The sequence below is a fragment of the Cololabis saira genome, chromosome 10, assembly GCF_033807715.1.
Source record: "Cololabis saira isolate AMF1-May2022 chromosome 10, fColSai1.1, whole genome shotgun sequence".
Classification (NCBI taxonomy): domain Eukaryota; kingdom Metazoa; phylum Chordata; class Actinopteri; order Beloniformes; family Belonidae; genus Cololabis; species Cololabis saira.
In genome coordinates this window covers 9,508,933-9,524,909 of record NC_084596.1, presented here as the reverse complement: position 1 = coordinate 9,524,909, position 15,977 = coordinate 9,508,933, and the positions used below count along the sequence as shown (strand labels likewise).

At 42.2% G+C, this 15,977-nt stretch overlaps 2 protein-coding genes across 2 annotated transcripts in view; one reads left to right on the top strand and one right to left on the bottom strand.

Moving 5' to 3' along the window:
- Window positions 1-15,977, bottom strand: part of kcnq3 (potassium voltage-gated channel, KQT-like subfamily, member 3) — a 134,664-nt gene that overhangs the window by 114,803 nt on the left and 3,884 nt on the right. The gene's annotated exons all lie outside the window — the stretch shown is intronic.
- LOC133451720 (uncharacterized) lies at window positions 10,137-12,149 on the top strand. Its single transcript, XM_061730864.1, has 2 exons — window positions 10,137-10,214; window positions 11,060-12,149. The coding sequence occupies exons 1-2, from the start codon at window positions 10,137-10,139 to the stop codon at window positions 12,095-12,097; spliced, it is 1,116 nt and encodes a 371-aa protein (XP_061586848.1). The 3' UTR covers window positions 12,098-12,149.

Sequence of the window (15,977 nt, the reverse complement as noted above, 5' to 3'; positions counted from 1 at the left end):
ATGTTTACATAGTCATAAAATAAATTATTTTGTGTCTTTGAAAAATACATGTCAAATGTTTAAAAAACCTTGTTATACTTAATGAGTGTTGTTAGAGGAACTGAGTTAATTGATTGGCTATTTATTTACAAATGTAGCCACAGATGAAGAAAAAATCAATCTTGTATGGAAAAAAGCATTAGAAATCACAATAATCGAAGAATCGTGGCACCAATAATCGAATCGAATCGACAATCGTTATAATCGAAGAATCGAAGCTCCAATAATCGAAATTGAATCGAATCGTGAGGTACCCTTGTTTGCACACCCCTAATGGATGGATGGACGGATGGATTGATGGATGGATGGATGGATGGATGGATGGATGGATGGATGGATGGATGGATGGATGGATGGATGGATGGATGGATGGATGGATGGATGGATGGATGGATGGGATGGATGGATGGATGGATGGATGTTAAGCGTGCAGCTACTGAGAACAGCACCCTGGGGTGGCGTCCATCAGTATAAACTAGCCGACGCTCCAGCGGTGGAGACATAGACATATATAAAGGCTAGATGACTCGTCCGCGCTGTTGCCAATGGAGAGCGACGTCGTCACACGGCGGCCATCTTGCCACAGGAGAGTTCGCTCACTTTAACATTGTGTTTAATGGTGCATGTACTGCAAAACAACCATAACTTGCTCAATTCTCAACAGATTTTCAAACAGTTTGGTTTGTCATGAACGTCAGAGATGTAGTTATGACACTGCATACTTGTGAATAATTATAAACATTGAAAAACGTACTTTTATATGAAAATAACCAGAAACAGATAGCCATGACATGGTTTTCACATTTAATCAATATTTCTATAGTATTCTTAGTAATATTTATAGTTACATTATAACATATATATATATATTATTACCATATATATATATATATATATATATATATATATATATATATATATATATATATATATATATATATATATATATATATATATATATATTATTACCATATAACATGTATTCATATGACATAACACATTAATATATTATTACATTATGATGTATTTACGTCATGACATTACATATGTGTGTCTATGTGAAGGACAGAGTCATATTGATAAGTTCATAAAAGTGTTTTTTATTGTTGTGTTTTGATGTATTTGATGTAAGCCCAGTGGATATTTAAAGCTTACAGAAGGCTGCATTTAACTGCTGCTATGTCATTCCTGCAGTATTTCTGCAGGTGTTTTGGTCACTGCTATTATTTGTAATATATTATATTATTTGTAATCAGCACAAATTATCTGTCCCCATATGATAAAATCCACCATCCCCCCTGATGTTTTTTTTTTTTTTACAACTTGAGTACTGGTGGTCACCCTTGATAACTTGGGCAGGTAACGTTAACGTTAGTTAGTGGTGATACACAACTATTGTATATGCTGCATGATTAGGTCGTTTTTCGAAACGAAGAGATACAATTTCAACATGTCCAAGCATCCCGAATCATACCCACGTTAATGACGTTTATGATGAACCAATCCGTTTGTAAATCCGTCAAGATTTCAGCAAGTTATGAGTATTTTTGTCTGTACAGACCACTCCCCCTCCAACAGCAACAACTATAGCGCACGCATGCGCACGCATGCGCACGCATGCGCACCAGAGAGTCTCCTGTGGCAAGATGGCCGCGGGTGAACGACGCTGGAGACTCCGCCGTGAGTCATCTAGCCTTTATATATGTCTATGGGTGGAGACATCAATGTTTACTTTACCAACTTCGTCATCAAATTATTACTTCTGTCCAGATGATGCAGAGCTGCATCTTTTTATGTTTTTAATCTTTTTAAGCCAGTTCTGACTGTAAACTGTCCGCTGTCCCTTCCAAAATAAAGTTCCTCTCATGTATCTGTTTAAAAGACAGTTGCTTCTAATTTTAATTATATTTCCTTACAAGAAAGTAAAAATGCCTTATTTCAAGAAAACACTATTTTGCTAGTTTTAAGGAGTCAAGTCAAGAAAATCTCTCTCACCTCATTGGCAGAGATATTTTTGGTGAAATGAAGACGCTGTTTGATTAGATTTACGCTCTTGACGTGTGTACAAGTCACATCTTGTGAATAACAACATATTTGATTTATTTCAAAGTTATTGCCACACCTTTAGCGAGGTGTAGCCACTAGGCTAGGCTAACAGGGGCCTAGTCAGACCGGCTTGTTGGATAAACAGAGAAACCAGCAGAAAATCGCTCTCATCAAACTCTGCGGTTCACAGCTAATGAGACCTTTACGGAAACGTTGGGATGTCCCTGAAACACGAGACGAATTCTTCTAATTCCTCAGTCATCATCAGGCTCCAGACGTGGCTGCACGCCGAGTTAATGGAGTCGGATATTAGATTTCCTCCCCACGCCGGCTGATTGACTCCCGGCGGTGCAACACTTGCGGCAGATGAATGTCATTACGCTAAATGACCACAACCACAGAGCCCGTCAGGGAGCCCTGCACCGATGCCACGGCTGGTAAACACAAACAGCCGTTACGGTGAAATTAGTGAATGAAACAGGTTTTCACCAATGAATGGTTTTCACGCTTTCCCCACAACTGAGCGACGCTAACGACTCCTCTGACATCACTTCCTGTGATAATCCTTGACGAAAGCTGAAAGTGAGTCTGGGCTTTTTTCACGTTCAGCACCAGACGCAACAGAGCATCAATTATTCAGGCTTTAATAACAACATGAGCGCCTCCGGGTTCGTCTCCCACAGCTGTTTTAGATCAATATTCAGTCTTTTCTTTTCTTTTTAATTGAAAATGATGCATTCTGATGCATCCGGCAGAACACGACTAGAATCCTGCTGACTGACTGAAACGGGGCTGATGGATCCTCAACAGGGAAAACCATTGGGAAAGAATCCCAGGAGGATTCATAAACCCAACAATTTCTCTCCAAAAGGTGCTCATTTTCAAATGAGTCAAAGTCCAGACCTCGACCTGACCGACCGGCTGTGAAGAACCTGAACATGAATCTCTGCAGGTGTCAGAGTATGGAGTTAGAACAGTCTCATAATTCGCAAATGCACACACCGTTTCACAAATGCACAGGACAAAATTCACAAATGCACACACCGATTCGCAAATGCACAGGACAAAATTCACAAATGCACACACCGTTTCACAAATGCACAGGACAAAATTCACAAATGCACACACCGATTCGCAAATGCACACACCGTTTCACAAATGCACAGAACAATTCACACGTGCGTAGGACAAAATACACAAATGTATTTCTGATGCACACACAAATATAACCTGATTTACAAATGTTTTTTTGTCTGTGAGCTGCGCTGGATTTGCATGTGACTTTTGAGACTCTCCTGACGTGACTCGATCCACAAATACGTTTTTTTTAACACGGAAGGATCTTCAACCAATCAGATGTCTTCCTTTGTTTCAGCCAATCATAAGAGAGCACCCCACGTGGGGGACGACTTACTCGTAAACCAATCAGATTAAAGGGGCGGATACACCTGCTGTTTGAGCTGCGTTAGCGTCGTTCGCTTAGAAAAGTGATTCAATATTTCGAGTTGATGGAATAAAGATAAATAAACAAGACAGCAACACGGGATGGAGACGAGATCACTGCTCTGCTTTTCTTGTGATCTCGGTAAAGAAAACAGCGCGATCGGAGATGGTTTGTCGGGCCGTTCAACCAGAGCCGTCGGGAGACTGGAGAGCTCTTAGTCCTGCCGATGCAGCAACTGATGAGGAGAAACAGCAAAGATATTTCTGTATTTGCTCCGTTTGGTTTGACTAAGTGTTACATGGAGACATCTGATTGGTTGCAGATCCTTCCGTGTTAAAACAAACGTATTTGTGGATCGAGTCACGTCAGGAGAATCTCAAAAGTCACACGCAAATCCAGCGCAGCTCACAGACAAAAAAACCTTTGTAAATCAAGTTATATTTGTGTGTGCATCAAAAATACATTTGTGTATCTTGTCCTATGTAAGTGTGACTTGTTCTGTGCATTTGTGAAACTTGTCCTGTGCATTTGTGAAACGGTGTGTGCATTTGCGAATTATGAGACTGTTCTAGCTCCATATCAGAGAGCCGAGTGGGTTTAATTCCTCCACAACGATGTCAAACTCCGACAACACAGAGCAGATTATAACTCAGTAAATTTGCAGGGGGATCTGGGCTCCTCACACACCAACAGATGCTTCTGTCGTCCAGCCGAGGTTTTATTTAGCTTTTTCATTAAGTGAGTGAGAGTCTCTGTTTCCTCCGGCGAGGGCAGCGACAGGAACGAGTCTGAACTCGGCCACCTGAGCCTGAACTGGGTTCCAGGTGTCGTAGTAAATAATAATCAGCCGGCAGAGATCAGAGGAAACCGATCAGGAGTTTAATCCGGGAGGATTCTGATAACCTTTCCACACAACTCTCATGCATCACAGCTCCAAACGTAGTTTTTAAATAGTCATCGCTGAACTCTGGGGCTCAAATAAAGGCAGTTTTAGTCTCCGATCGAACTTCTCTGCACAGAAACTGATATTTTCACGTGTAAAAGACAACATGCTTTGTGATTGCTTGCTGATTGACAGACGAGTAGACGAGTAAACGAATCACAAACCAGTTTTTTCCTCAACACTCCGCCTCCCAGTCATTGTAACGGTTGTGATTGGTCTGTTGTTTCGGAAGCCGGAAGTGCTGGAGTTTTTTTCAGCCACCGAAAAATATATTTTTGCGTTATGCGTGACATTTTAATTGCGTCAATACGGCAAGGAATTAACGCTGCGTTAACTCGTTAATTTGGCCACCAATAATATATATATACTGTATATATTAGGGCTGTTCGATTTTGCCCAAAAAATAAAATCTCGATTTTTTTCTCTCAAAATCCGATTTTCGATTACGATTACGATTATTTTGTGAATTGACAAAAGGCAAAGAAATGATTTCAAATATGCTGTTTTTTTATTGAACATTTGCCCCATTGGGCTTTAAGTGCAAACTTTGCTCTTATTAAACCAAAAATGAATGAATAAAGTGCAAAACTCTGTAAAATAAGTTGAAAAAAAGGTTTTAAAAAATATAATAAAATATAAAGTTTTTTCTCTGAAAAAAAAATATCAGCAAATCAGCACTTGCAAACATACAGTAAGTTATATTTCCAATTAAATAAAACAAGACATTTTCTAATTAAACTAAACTGGGTCTTTGCATGCTAAATATAATGCAACCCATGAAGGAGGGTAGAGGTGTGTAATGTCAGTCATTACATTTGATATTCACATTTGCAAGTTTTTTGCAAGGAACACGAGCCGGTCTACCGGTGGCATGTTACAACGCCCCCTCCTACACTAAAGAGCCTCTCCGATGGGGCACTTGTCGCAGGTATTGAGAGGTATTTCCATCAATCATTAATATGGTATCAATCATTAATATGTGTGCAGACAAGGTAAAAAAAAAAAAAAAGTGAAAAATCGATTTTACGATTTTTCACGTTTTTAACATCGTTCTAATAATCACGATTACGATTTAAAATCGATTTAATCGAACAGCCCTAATATATATATATATATATGTATATATATATATATATATATATAATATATATATATATATATATATATATATATATATATATATATATATATAACCCCGCAGTTTTTCTAAGTACATGAAGGTTTATTAGTACTGCTGAGTTTGCTGTTAACAGACATTAAAACAGCCTGATTTGAGGTCGTGGGTGGAGCTTAAATTCTGCCAGATCTGGGTCTGTGATGTCACAGCCCCGGTTCATCAGCGTTCTGTGGTTTCACACGCCTGGCCAGAAGAAGAGCGGGGCCCGAGCCGGTGACGGGTTGCAGCTGGACCAGCCGTCAAAGAGGAGAAGAGAGGAGATTTCTGCAGTGTTGCATTCTGGGAAGACGGGCGTGCTGTCAGGCCTGTCTGGATGGCAGGGCGGAGGCCAAAGATCAGCGGCGCTCCGCCACAGAAACTTGCTGATGTCAAGCATCCCCCCCCCCCCCTCTCTCTTCTCTCTCCCTCAGCCCGACTCCCAGCCTCCACTCTGGATCCGATTTCACTCGCTCCGCTGCGGTGCCATGGAAACCGTTAAGTTGGGCAGCTCCAGTGCTCGGGCGCTGCAACGGTAGCTGCATCTCCACGCTGTGACCTGAGATTCCCCTCACAGCCACGGATCTGGAGGCTCGTACTCAACGCTTCCCTTTGCAAAGCTCCACCTGCAGAGGTGCATCATGGGAGTCAATCAGATGTTTCTGAGATGAGAAGTGACCTCAGAAAACCCAAAACACGTCCCAACACTAGGGATGGGCCGTATGGACTAAAAAATGTATCACGATCATTTCTGGCATTTATCCTGATAACGATAAAAAAAATACTAATTCAACTCCATCTTTTCAATTATAAATCTATCTCGCTCTCAGATCCGCCATGTTTGTTACACAAAAACGTCATCAACGGGAATTTATCCTTTTTTCTTTCTGGCTCATTTCTTTCTTTCTTTCTTTCTTTCTTTCTTTCTTTCTTTCTTTCTTTCTTTCTTTCTTTCTTTCTTTCTTTCTTTCTTTCTTTCTTTCTTTCTTTCTTTCTTTCTTCTTTCTTTCTTTCAGGCTCATTTCCTTCCTTCCTTCTTTCTTTCTTTCCTCCTGCTCCTCCTACCTTCTTCCCTTCCTTGTTTTCTCCCTTCCTTCCTTGTTTTCTCCCTTCCTTCCTTCCTTCCTTCCTTCCTTCCTTCTTCCTTCCTTCCTTCCTTCCTTCCTTCCTTCCTTCCTTCCCTTCCTTCCTTCCTTCCTTCCTTCCTTCCTTCCTTCCTTCCTTCACGTACGTTGTGCGTGGATTTAACGTAGAACCATAAATCAAGTTTTACACAAAAACTTTTTTTTTTTTTGACGGTTTATCGTGAACAGGTAAAATATCGCCCATTCCTACCCAACATCCCCCCTTCAGAACTAACCGGGCCGGATTAATCATCACATTCCTGTTCGATACAGGTGATCGGTCGATTGCATCCGGATTTGACCGGCGGTTCAACAATCAGTCGACAAAGATCAATACCTGAAAGAGTCGCCGACTCATTCATTTGTCGACTTTAGTCTGAAACTAAAATCCAGGCAGAGAGAGGACGTCCCCCTCCCTTCCCGTCTCTGCTGAGAGTTGCACATGAGCAGTGTCCCGTCTTTATCGTCTTTTTATTGTTAATTAGTGCCTCGTTTAAACAAATTCAGCTGAATAAGACACTTTTTAATAATTATTAATTAACTAATCATTTCAATAACGGCTGAATTGATTGATCAGAATAGTCCATTAGTTGCTATTGGACTCTTTTATATGGGTTTTGCATTAAGCTCCGCCCCAAAACGGGCGGGACTGGCTCGGTACGTTCTGTACCGGTGGAAGTACCTGTGAGTTAAAGTTGCTTTCGTCAACGAAAATTAGGAAAATGCAAAACAAAAATGCTGGTCATGTGACGATAACGATAATTAAATATATAATGCAATAGAGGAATAGAGGAATAAAAAACAGGACTAAAATGTAGATGACAAAATAAAAACTCCAGTTTCCTCTGGTTTAGTCTTTAAACCAGTTTAGTCTTTAGATCTTTAGATCCACTTTCCTACATAGACGTGGAAAAGAAAACCCCAATTTGTCGTCGGAAAGATGTGGAGAAAATGTGGAAAAATAAATATGTTGTAAACTCAAATTAGAGTCTTCTGTATCTGAATGAATGTATTCTTGAGTCTATAAGGTAACAATAATATAATATTAAGATAACCTTGTTTGAATTATAAAATAGCTTTGGCTAAATACAATCTTTGACTAAAACTAGACTAAAATGGACAATTCTGACTAAAATAAGACTAAAATGCTCAGGCTTTTTAGTCGACTGAAACTTGACACGACTAAAAGGAGAAAACTAAGGAAAAGGAATAACTAAAATGATAGCTTGATCCAAAGACTAAACTGAAAATAGAATGGAAACAGGCTGACAGAAACAACACTAAAGTGAGTAAAGGTGGTTCCTGTTTCTGTCCCGGATAAAAGTGCAGGTTTCCTTTTGGTCGACTTGCTGATTTTCTTTTATTTCAGTATTTCTCCGGGACTCTGACGGCTCCTCGGGGAACGTCCGGGTCCCTGGACTCCCCGGAGAGTCGGGTAATCCGGATGATGACAGAAATCCCTGCAGGCCGACAGAACCGCCGACTCTAATTCAATTATTGACTTATCAGTCAAAGTGTCAAGACCTGAAACTGACCTTTTTTATTCCTGCACCGGCTTCAGAACTTCCCCCTGTGAGGTTCCTGGTTCACTCGGGCTTGTGACATCACAGACCCGAAGCAAAGCTGAATGCTAATTCAGGGAGGGGCTTGCTGACTCCGCCCCCCTTTACATCAGCTATGAGCAGTAGGAGGGGCTAAAGAAGAAAAGTCCGTTTTGTGTCTTTTTTCCTCTGAAAATACTCAAGAAGGTTCTAAATAAACCTAATGTGGAGGGTAATCCAGCCCGTGTGTCGTCTCCTGCTTTTACTGTTTATTTATGTATATTTTGTGTGAAATAAGACCCGGAAACAGGGATTGTGGCCTAGAATTGTCATATTGGTTTAACCCTTGTACTGTCTTTGGGTAAAAATGACCCAATTCTTCTATCCTTCTTTCCTCCTGCTCTCTCCTTCCTTCTTCATTTCCTCTTTTCCTCCTTTTTTATCCTCCTTTACTCCTTTTTCTTACTACCTCCCTTTCGTCATTCGTTCCTTTATTACCTTCTTTGCTTTTTCCTTCCTTCTTTCTTTCCTTTTCTCCATTCTTTCCTTCCTTTCTCCCTTCCCTCCATCTTTTCTCCCTTCCTTACTCCCTTTCCCACTTCCTTCCTTCATTCCTTCTTTTCTCCCTTCACCCTCCCTTGACCCAAAGACAGCACAAGTTTAATTCACTGTACAAATTGTTACAGATTACCTTTAGTAATACTGTATTTGACCCGGTCTTTGTTACGTTTTGACTGTATAGAAATGTAATTATTGCCATTGTAAGAATGAAATGTACCTGCTGGATCTACTGCCCTTACTTTAACAACTTGTGCTTTTTATTATTTTACCCTTTTACCTACCTTTTCTTATCATTTTATTTGTTATTTACTGTTTTAATTGTGTCTTGTCACTTTAAATGTTGATGTAAATTACCTTGTGTTGAATTGTGCTGTACAAATAAACTTGCCTTGCCTATTTTACCGGCTTTGTTTACGTTTATTTTGTCATGTTTTTATTCACCTGAACAGCCGTGGATCTGGTTTTATCTGGATTCTGGTTTGAGTTCAGGAGGCAGAAGAACCTGGTCTGGACCACATCACACCTCTAAACTGAGCTGATGTCTTATATCTTGATGGATGAAAAGATGATTTATCGTCTCGGAAGGAAAGTCCGACTAGAACTGGAAACCAGAACCACTGGTCCAGGTCCACAGTAGGGATGGGCGGTATGGGCTAAAAAATGTATCACGATAATTTCTGGCATTTATCCCGATAATGATAAAAATGACGATAAAAAAAATACCAATTCAACTCCACCTTTGTAACTATAAATCTATCACCACATTCAGTCTTTGGAGCCAAAACACTGCTCTAAAAGATACTAAATGCTACTAAACTACACCAATTAAATTGAATTGATAAAAACCAATTAAATGAGTTACACCTGTAAAACTGGAATGACTTCAGATCCGCCATGTTTCTTTCTTTCTTTCTTTCTTTCTTTCTTTCTTTCTTTCTTTCTTTCTTTCTTTCTTTCTTTCTTTCTTTCTTTCTTTCTTTCTTTCTTTCTTTCTTTCTTTCTTTCTTTCTTTCTTTCTTTCTTTCTTTCTTTCTTTCTTTCTTTCTTTCTTTCTTAACCATAAATCAGCTTTACACAAAACGTCATCAACGGGAATTTATCGTTTTTACCGCGAGATGACAAATTCTTACCGTGGGGAATTTTTTTTGACGGTTTATCGTGAACGGTAAAATATCGCCCATTCCTAGTCCACATGAACCGTTTCACTGTAATGAGTCTGTAGACGTCCCTGAGCTGTATTAGAGGGGGGGGGGGGTTGTCATGGTGATATCAAAGTGAACGAGGGATGAAAGGACACGAGCAGGACGGAGGACAGGAACCGGGAAAACCCCCGAGGTTCCTCTGGTGCTTCACCGTCACGGCGGTGGGAAACCCCGGAGGATCACCACGGCATCATGGGAGAAACGGACCGTCCAACACACACACACACACACACACACACACACACACACACCAGAGCCGAGCGTTCGTCACCTCCATCGCCGGCTCAGCACTTTCACACCAACGCTGCCACCTGACGCTCCAACGACCCCCCCCACACACACACACACACACACACACATATCCAGCAGCTTGACGATGATGAGTCACGTCGTCACGGCGACGGCTGTCGCCTCACGATGAGAGAAGTGACAATAAACTGTTGCCAGGAAAAGAAAAGGGGGTTTGCTGCCCCGAGTTCAGTCTCTCAGGCTGGACCTCGATAACAAGTCGATAAAAACTCTTTTATAAGCAAATAAAGCTCGTCTAGATCAGGGGTCGGCAACCCAACATGTTGAAAGAGCCATGTTTGACCAAAAACACAAAAAACAAATATGTCTGGAGCCGCAAAACATGAAAAGTGTTAGAATGAAGGCAACACGTGCTGCATGTATCTATATTAGTTATAACTGGGGGAAGATTTTTTTTCATTATGCACTTATGCACAAAAAGTCGAAATTATGAGATTAATGTGGAAGTACAATCTCGAGCAAAAAGTCAAAATTTTGAGAAAAAAGTCGAAATGTCGAGAAAAAAGTCGAAATGTTGAGATTAAAAAGGAAAGGAAAAAGGAAGTAAAGAAAAAAGAAAAAAAAGAAAAAAAGAGAAAAAAAAGGAAAAAAGGAAGAAAAAGGTCAAACATTTTTGAAAAAGCTCCAGGAGCCACTAGGGCGGCGCTAAAGAGCTGCATGCTGCTCTAGAGCCGCGGGTTGCCGACCCCTGGTCTAGATCAGCTCTGATTGGCTGAGGAGAGGCGATGTGTTGCCGGTTGACGGTTCGAACCCCTGGCACCGAGGAACCACCGCTGGGACAGACCTGAACCCTGAGAAGTCCCCGGTGAAACCTGACGGACGTCACCTGAACGCATCACGGCTGATGAAAGCAGCGCTTTCTAACTTTAGTCCTCAGAGACTTTTGACAACAGTGGACAGATTTTCTCCTCTTTCCTGCTCAGTGTGTGAAATGTTTAGTTATTCCTCTGCCTCCTTTAGTGAAGACGGTAAGTGCTTAAAGTGTAGCTTATTTGCAGGGCTGGAGGCGAGGCTCAGTCAGTTAGAGGTCCGGTTTGGCCAACTAGACCATAGTCCGATAGAATCCTCTGCGGACCGGCCCGTAGCAGCTGAGCGTAACCGCTCCCCTGCAGCTCCCCGGCAGCCGGCCAGGCAGGGCAGCTGGGTGACGGTTCGGAGGAAGGGTAGCCTTAAAGGGCTCACAGAACACCACCACCCGCTTCATGTGTCTAACCGTTTTTCCCCACTCAGCGACACATCTGTTGAGAAACAGACCCTGGTGATTGGAGACTCTATTGTGAGACATGTGAGGCCGACTCCAGAGACCTTAGTTAGGTGTATCCTGGGGGCCAGAGCGGGCGACATAGAAGCAAATTTGAAGCTACTGGCAAAGGGTAATCGTAAATATGGTAAAGTTATCATCAATGTCGGAGCTAATGACTCCCGTCTTCGCCAGTCGGAAGTAACCAGAATGAATATTGTCTCGGTGTGTAACTACGCCAAAACCATGTCGGACTCCGTAGGTTTTTCTGGCCCCCTCCCCAATCTGACCAGCGATGACATGTTTAGTCGCATGCTCTCGCTCCGCCGCTGGTTGTCTCAGTGGTGTTCAGAAAACGACGTGGACTTTATTGACAACTGGGAGACATTCTGGGGAAAGCCCGGTCTGATTAGAAGGGACGGCATTCATCCCACCCGGGATGGTGCAGCTCTTATGTCTAGAAATCTGGCCAATGTTATTAGACACTCCCCCTGACAATGCAGGGTCCAGGCCAGGATGCAGAGCTGTAGTTTAACAGGGCTGGAGGCGAGGCTTAGTCAGTTAGAGGTCCGGTTTGGCCAACTAGACCATAGTCCGATAGAATCCTCTGCGGACCGGCCCGTAGCAGCTGAGCGTAACCGCTCCCCTGCAGCTCTCCGGCAGCCGGCCAGGCAGGGCAGCTGGGTGACGGTTCGGAGGAAGGGTAGTCTTAAAGGGCTCACAGAACACCACCACCCGCTTCATGTGTCTAACCGTTTTTCCCCACTCAGCGACACATCTGTTGCTTCTCAAGGACCAACGCCTGCCAACAAAACTGTAGGATTGCATTATGTAATTAGCGACTCTAAAACTGTAGGATTACATGATATTGGCGACTCTGGCCAGGTGCCTAGCAAAATAGAAGTGGTTGCAGTTCCCCGCCCTCCAAAAGTTCACCAGGTGCAGCGTTATAGAGGCGTTAACCAAGATAACCTTGTAAAAATTAAAACCAATGTACATTTGGTACCAATTACAGAACGAAAAATTAGATGCGGACTACTAAATATACGATCATTAAGCTCTAAGTCTCTGTTAGTAAATGATATAATTACAGAGAGCAGGAGTGATATTTTCTGCTTAACAGAAACATGGTTACAGGAGGAAGAGTATGTTAGTTTGAATGAATCAACTCCGCCCGGCTACTTTAATTATCACATTCCTAGAAGCACGGGCCGAGGCGGAGGAGTCGCAGCAATTTATAACTCCGGTCTCCAAACAAAAATTGAACCTAAGTGCAACTATAATACATTTGAAAGCCTCATGCTTGGTCTGAAATTTCCGAGCCGGAAATCAGAGAAGCCAGTTGTGTTAGTGGTAGTGTACCGGCCCCCTGCTGGTGCGTATCTGGAGTTTTTGTCTGAATTTTCAGATTTCCTTTCTGGATTATTGATCAGTACAGATAAATTCATCATAGTGGGTGATTTTAACATTCATATGGATGTTGAAAGCGATAATCTTAAATTAGCCTTCGATTCTCTTCTAGAATCAATGGGTATCTCACAAAAAGTGGATAAACCGACGCACTGTTTTAATCATACTCTCGATCTCGTTCTCACCTACGGTGTTGAAACTGATGGTCTGTTGGTGTCACCTGTAAACTCCCTTTTATCCGACCATTACTTAATAACGTTTGAATTTAATTTTGTTGATGTTGAAGTGCAAAATAGGAGGTATTATTTTAGCAGATGTTTGTCTGATGAAGTTATTGTTAAATTTAGGGAGGCCATTGCTTATCTTACGACAGTGCGAAATAGTGATGTAGTCGAGGCCAGTGACCTGGGTTCTACCTCTGCAGATGTTGATTTCCTTGCTAGTAACACTGCTGATTTGTTGCATTCAGCTTTAGATGAAGTTGCTCCTTTGAAAAGGAGGGTTTCTAGCCACAGGAGCTTAACTCCCTGGTATAATTCAGATATCCGCATGTTGAAACAAAACGTGCGTAAAATGGAAAGGAAGTGGTACTCTTGTAGGTCTGTAGACTCTCATCGTGAATGGAAAGATATTCTAATAGTATATAAAAAAGCCATTCGCAAAGCCAGAACAGCTTATTATTCAACGTTGATAGAGGATAACAAAAGTAACCCACGTTTTCTGTTCAGCACTGTAGCCAGGCTGACAAAGAGTCACAACTCTGTTGAGCCGTGCATTCCTGCAGCTCTCAGTAGTGAGGACTTTATGGGCTTCTTCAACAGTAAAATCGCGAGAATTAGAGAAGAAATCAACCAGCCGGTTGTAGGTGTTTCTTCAGCTTTAGCGACTTCCCTAGGCTCTGACTTGTCTCTAGACTGTTTTGATCCTATAGACCTCCCTGAGCTGACTTCACTCGTTAATAGAGCTAAGTCAACCACATGTATGTTAGACCCCATCCCGACTCGACTATTCAAACATATTTTTTCTCTTATTGGTACGACAATACTGGACCAAATTAACTTATCCCTAAGTTTAGGATATGTACCACAGGTTTTCAAAGTCGCAGTAATTAAACCTTTACTTAAAAAACCTTCTCTTGACCCAGACACCTTAGCTAATTATAGACCAATTTCCAACCTTCCATTTGTGTCTAAAATTCTGGAAAAGGCAGTTTCAAGCCAGTTATGTGACTATTTGTATAGAAATGATCTGTTTGAAGTCTTTCAGTCAGGGTTCAGAATGCATCATAGCACAGAGACAGCACTTGTTCGAGTCACGAATGACCTTCTTATGGCCTCAGATAAGGGATTAGTGTCCATATTGGTTCTACTGGACCTCAGTGCTGCTTTTGACACTATAGATCATGGCATTTTACTGCACAGGTTAGAGCATGTTGTTGGGATTAAAGGGACAGCTCTATGTTGGTTTAAATCATACCTATCTGACAGGTTCCAGTTTGTTCATGTACATGAGGTTTCTTCAGAACAGTCAAGGGTCTGTTATGGTGTTCCGCAGGGTTCAGTGCTAGGGCCAATCTTGTTCAGTTTATACATGCAGCCGTTGGGAAGTATAATCCAGAATCACGGCATACACTTTCATTGTTATGCTGATGATACGCAGCTCTATTTGTCTATGAAGCCGGATGAAACAGAACCGTTAGTTAAACTTCAGGCATGTCTTAGGGACATCAAGGACTGGATGTCCAGAAATTTCCTGCTTCTAAATTCAGATAAAACAGAGGTTATCATTCTTGGTCCAGAGCATCTTAGGAAGGGATTAGATGGTGTTGCAATGGCTTCCAGTGCAACTGTGAGAAATCTTGGTGTTATTTTCGATCAGGATTTGTCGTTTAAACCATATGTCAATCAGGTTTGTAAAATAGCCTTTTTCCATCTCCGTAATATTGCAAAGATTAGGAAAATCCTCTCACAGAGTGATGCAGAAAAACTAGTTCATGCGTTTGTATCTTCTAGACTAGATTACTGTAATGTGTTGTTAGCAGGATGTCCAAGTAATTTGCTGAATAGGCTCCAGCTGATCCAAAATGCAGCAGCACGAGTACTGACAGGAATTAGCAGGAGAGACCACGTCTCTCCAGTGTTAGCGTCGCTCCATTGGTTACCCGTAAAATTCAGAATCCAATTTAAAATTGTATTACTTGCGTATAAAGCCCAAAACGGCTTAGCTCCGCATTATTTGCAAGACCTGATAGTGCCTTATGTTCCTGTCAGAGCTCTCCGTTCTCAGAGTGCAGGTTTACTTGTAGTTCCTAGAGTATCTAAATGTAGATTTGGAGGGCGGGCGTTCTGCTATCAGGCGCCACTACTATGGAACCAACTTCCAATCTGGGTTAAGGGGGCTGACACCACCTCCACCTTTAAAACTAAACTTAAAACATTTCTGTTTAGTAAAGCCTATAGTTAGTGTTTAGTAAACCTCTAGCTGGTGTTGGTAAATCTCTAGGTAGTGTAAACTTTAGTGTGTCAGAGTCGCTCCTGTGGTTTCTTGTGCTGGCCCCCCCTTCTCCTCCCTTTTCTCTCTTTTGTCCATGTTGCAGCATCCTTTGCCGGACACCGGAACCTGCAGGTGGTCGTGGGTGGCTTGTAGCTTGCATTACGGAGCACAAGTCTTTCCCCGACCCTGCACCCCAACCTGGGACTTGCTGATTGGGCCGGAGCTTCGGGAGCTGCGTGCTGGCCTGCGGTCCCCACCCCTGGTCATCCCGTTGCTGGCCCCCCCTTCTCCTCCCTTTTCTCTCTTTTGTCCTGCAGGTGGCCGTGGGTGGCTTGTAGCTTGCATTACGGAGCACAAGTCTTTTCCTGACCCTGCACCCCAACCTGGGACTTGCTGATTGGGCCGGAGCTTCGGGAGCTGTGTGCTGGCCTGCGGTCCCCACCCCCGGTCATCCCGTTGCTGCTTCCACCTG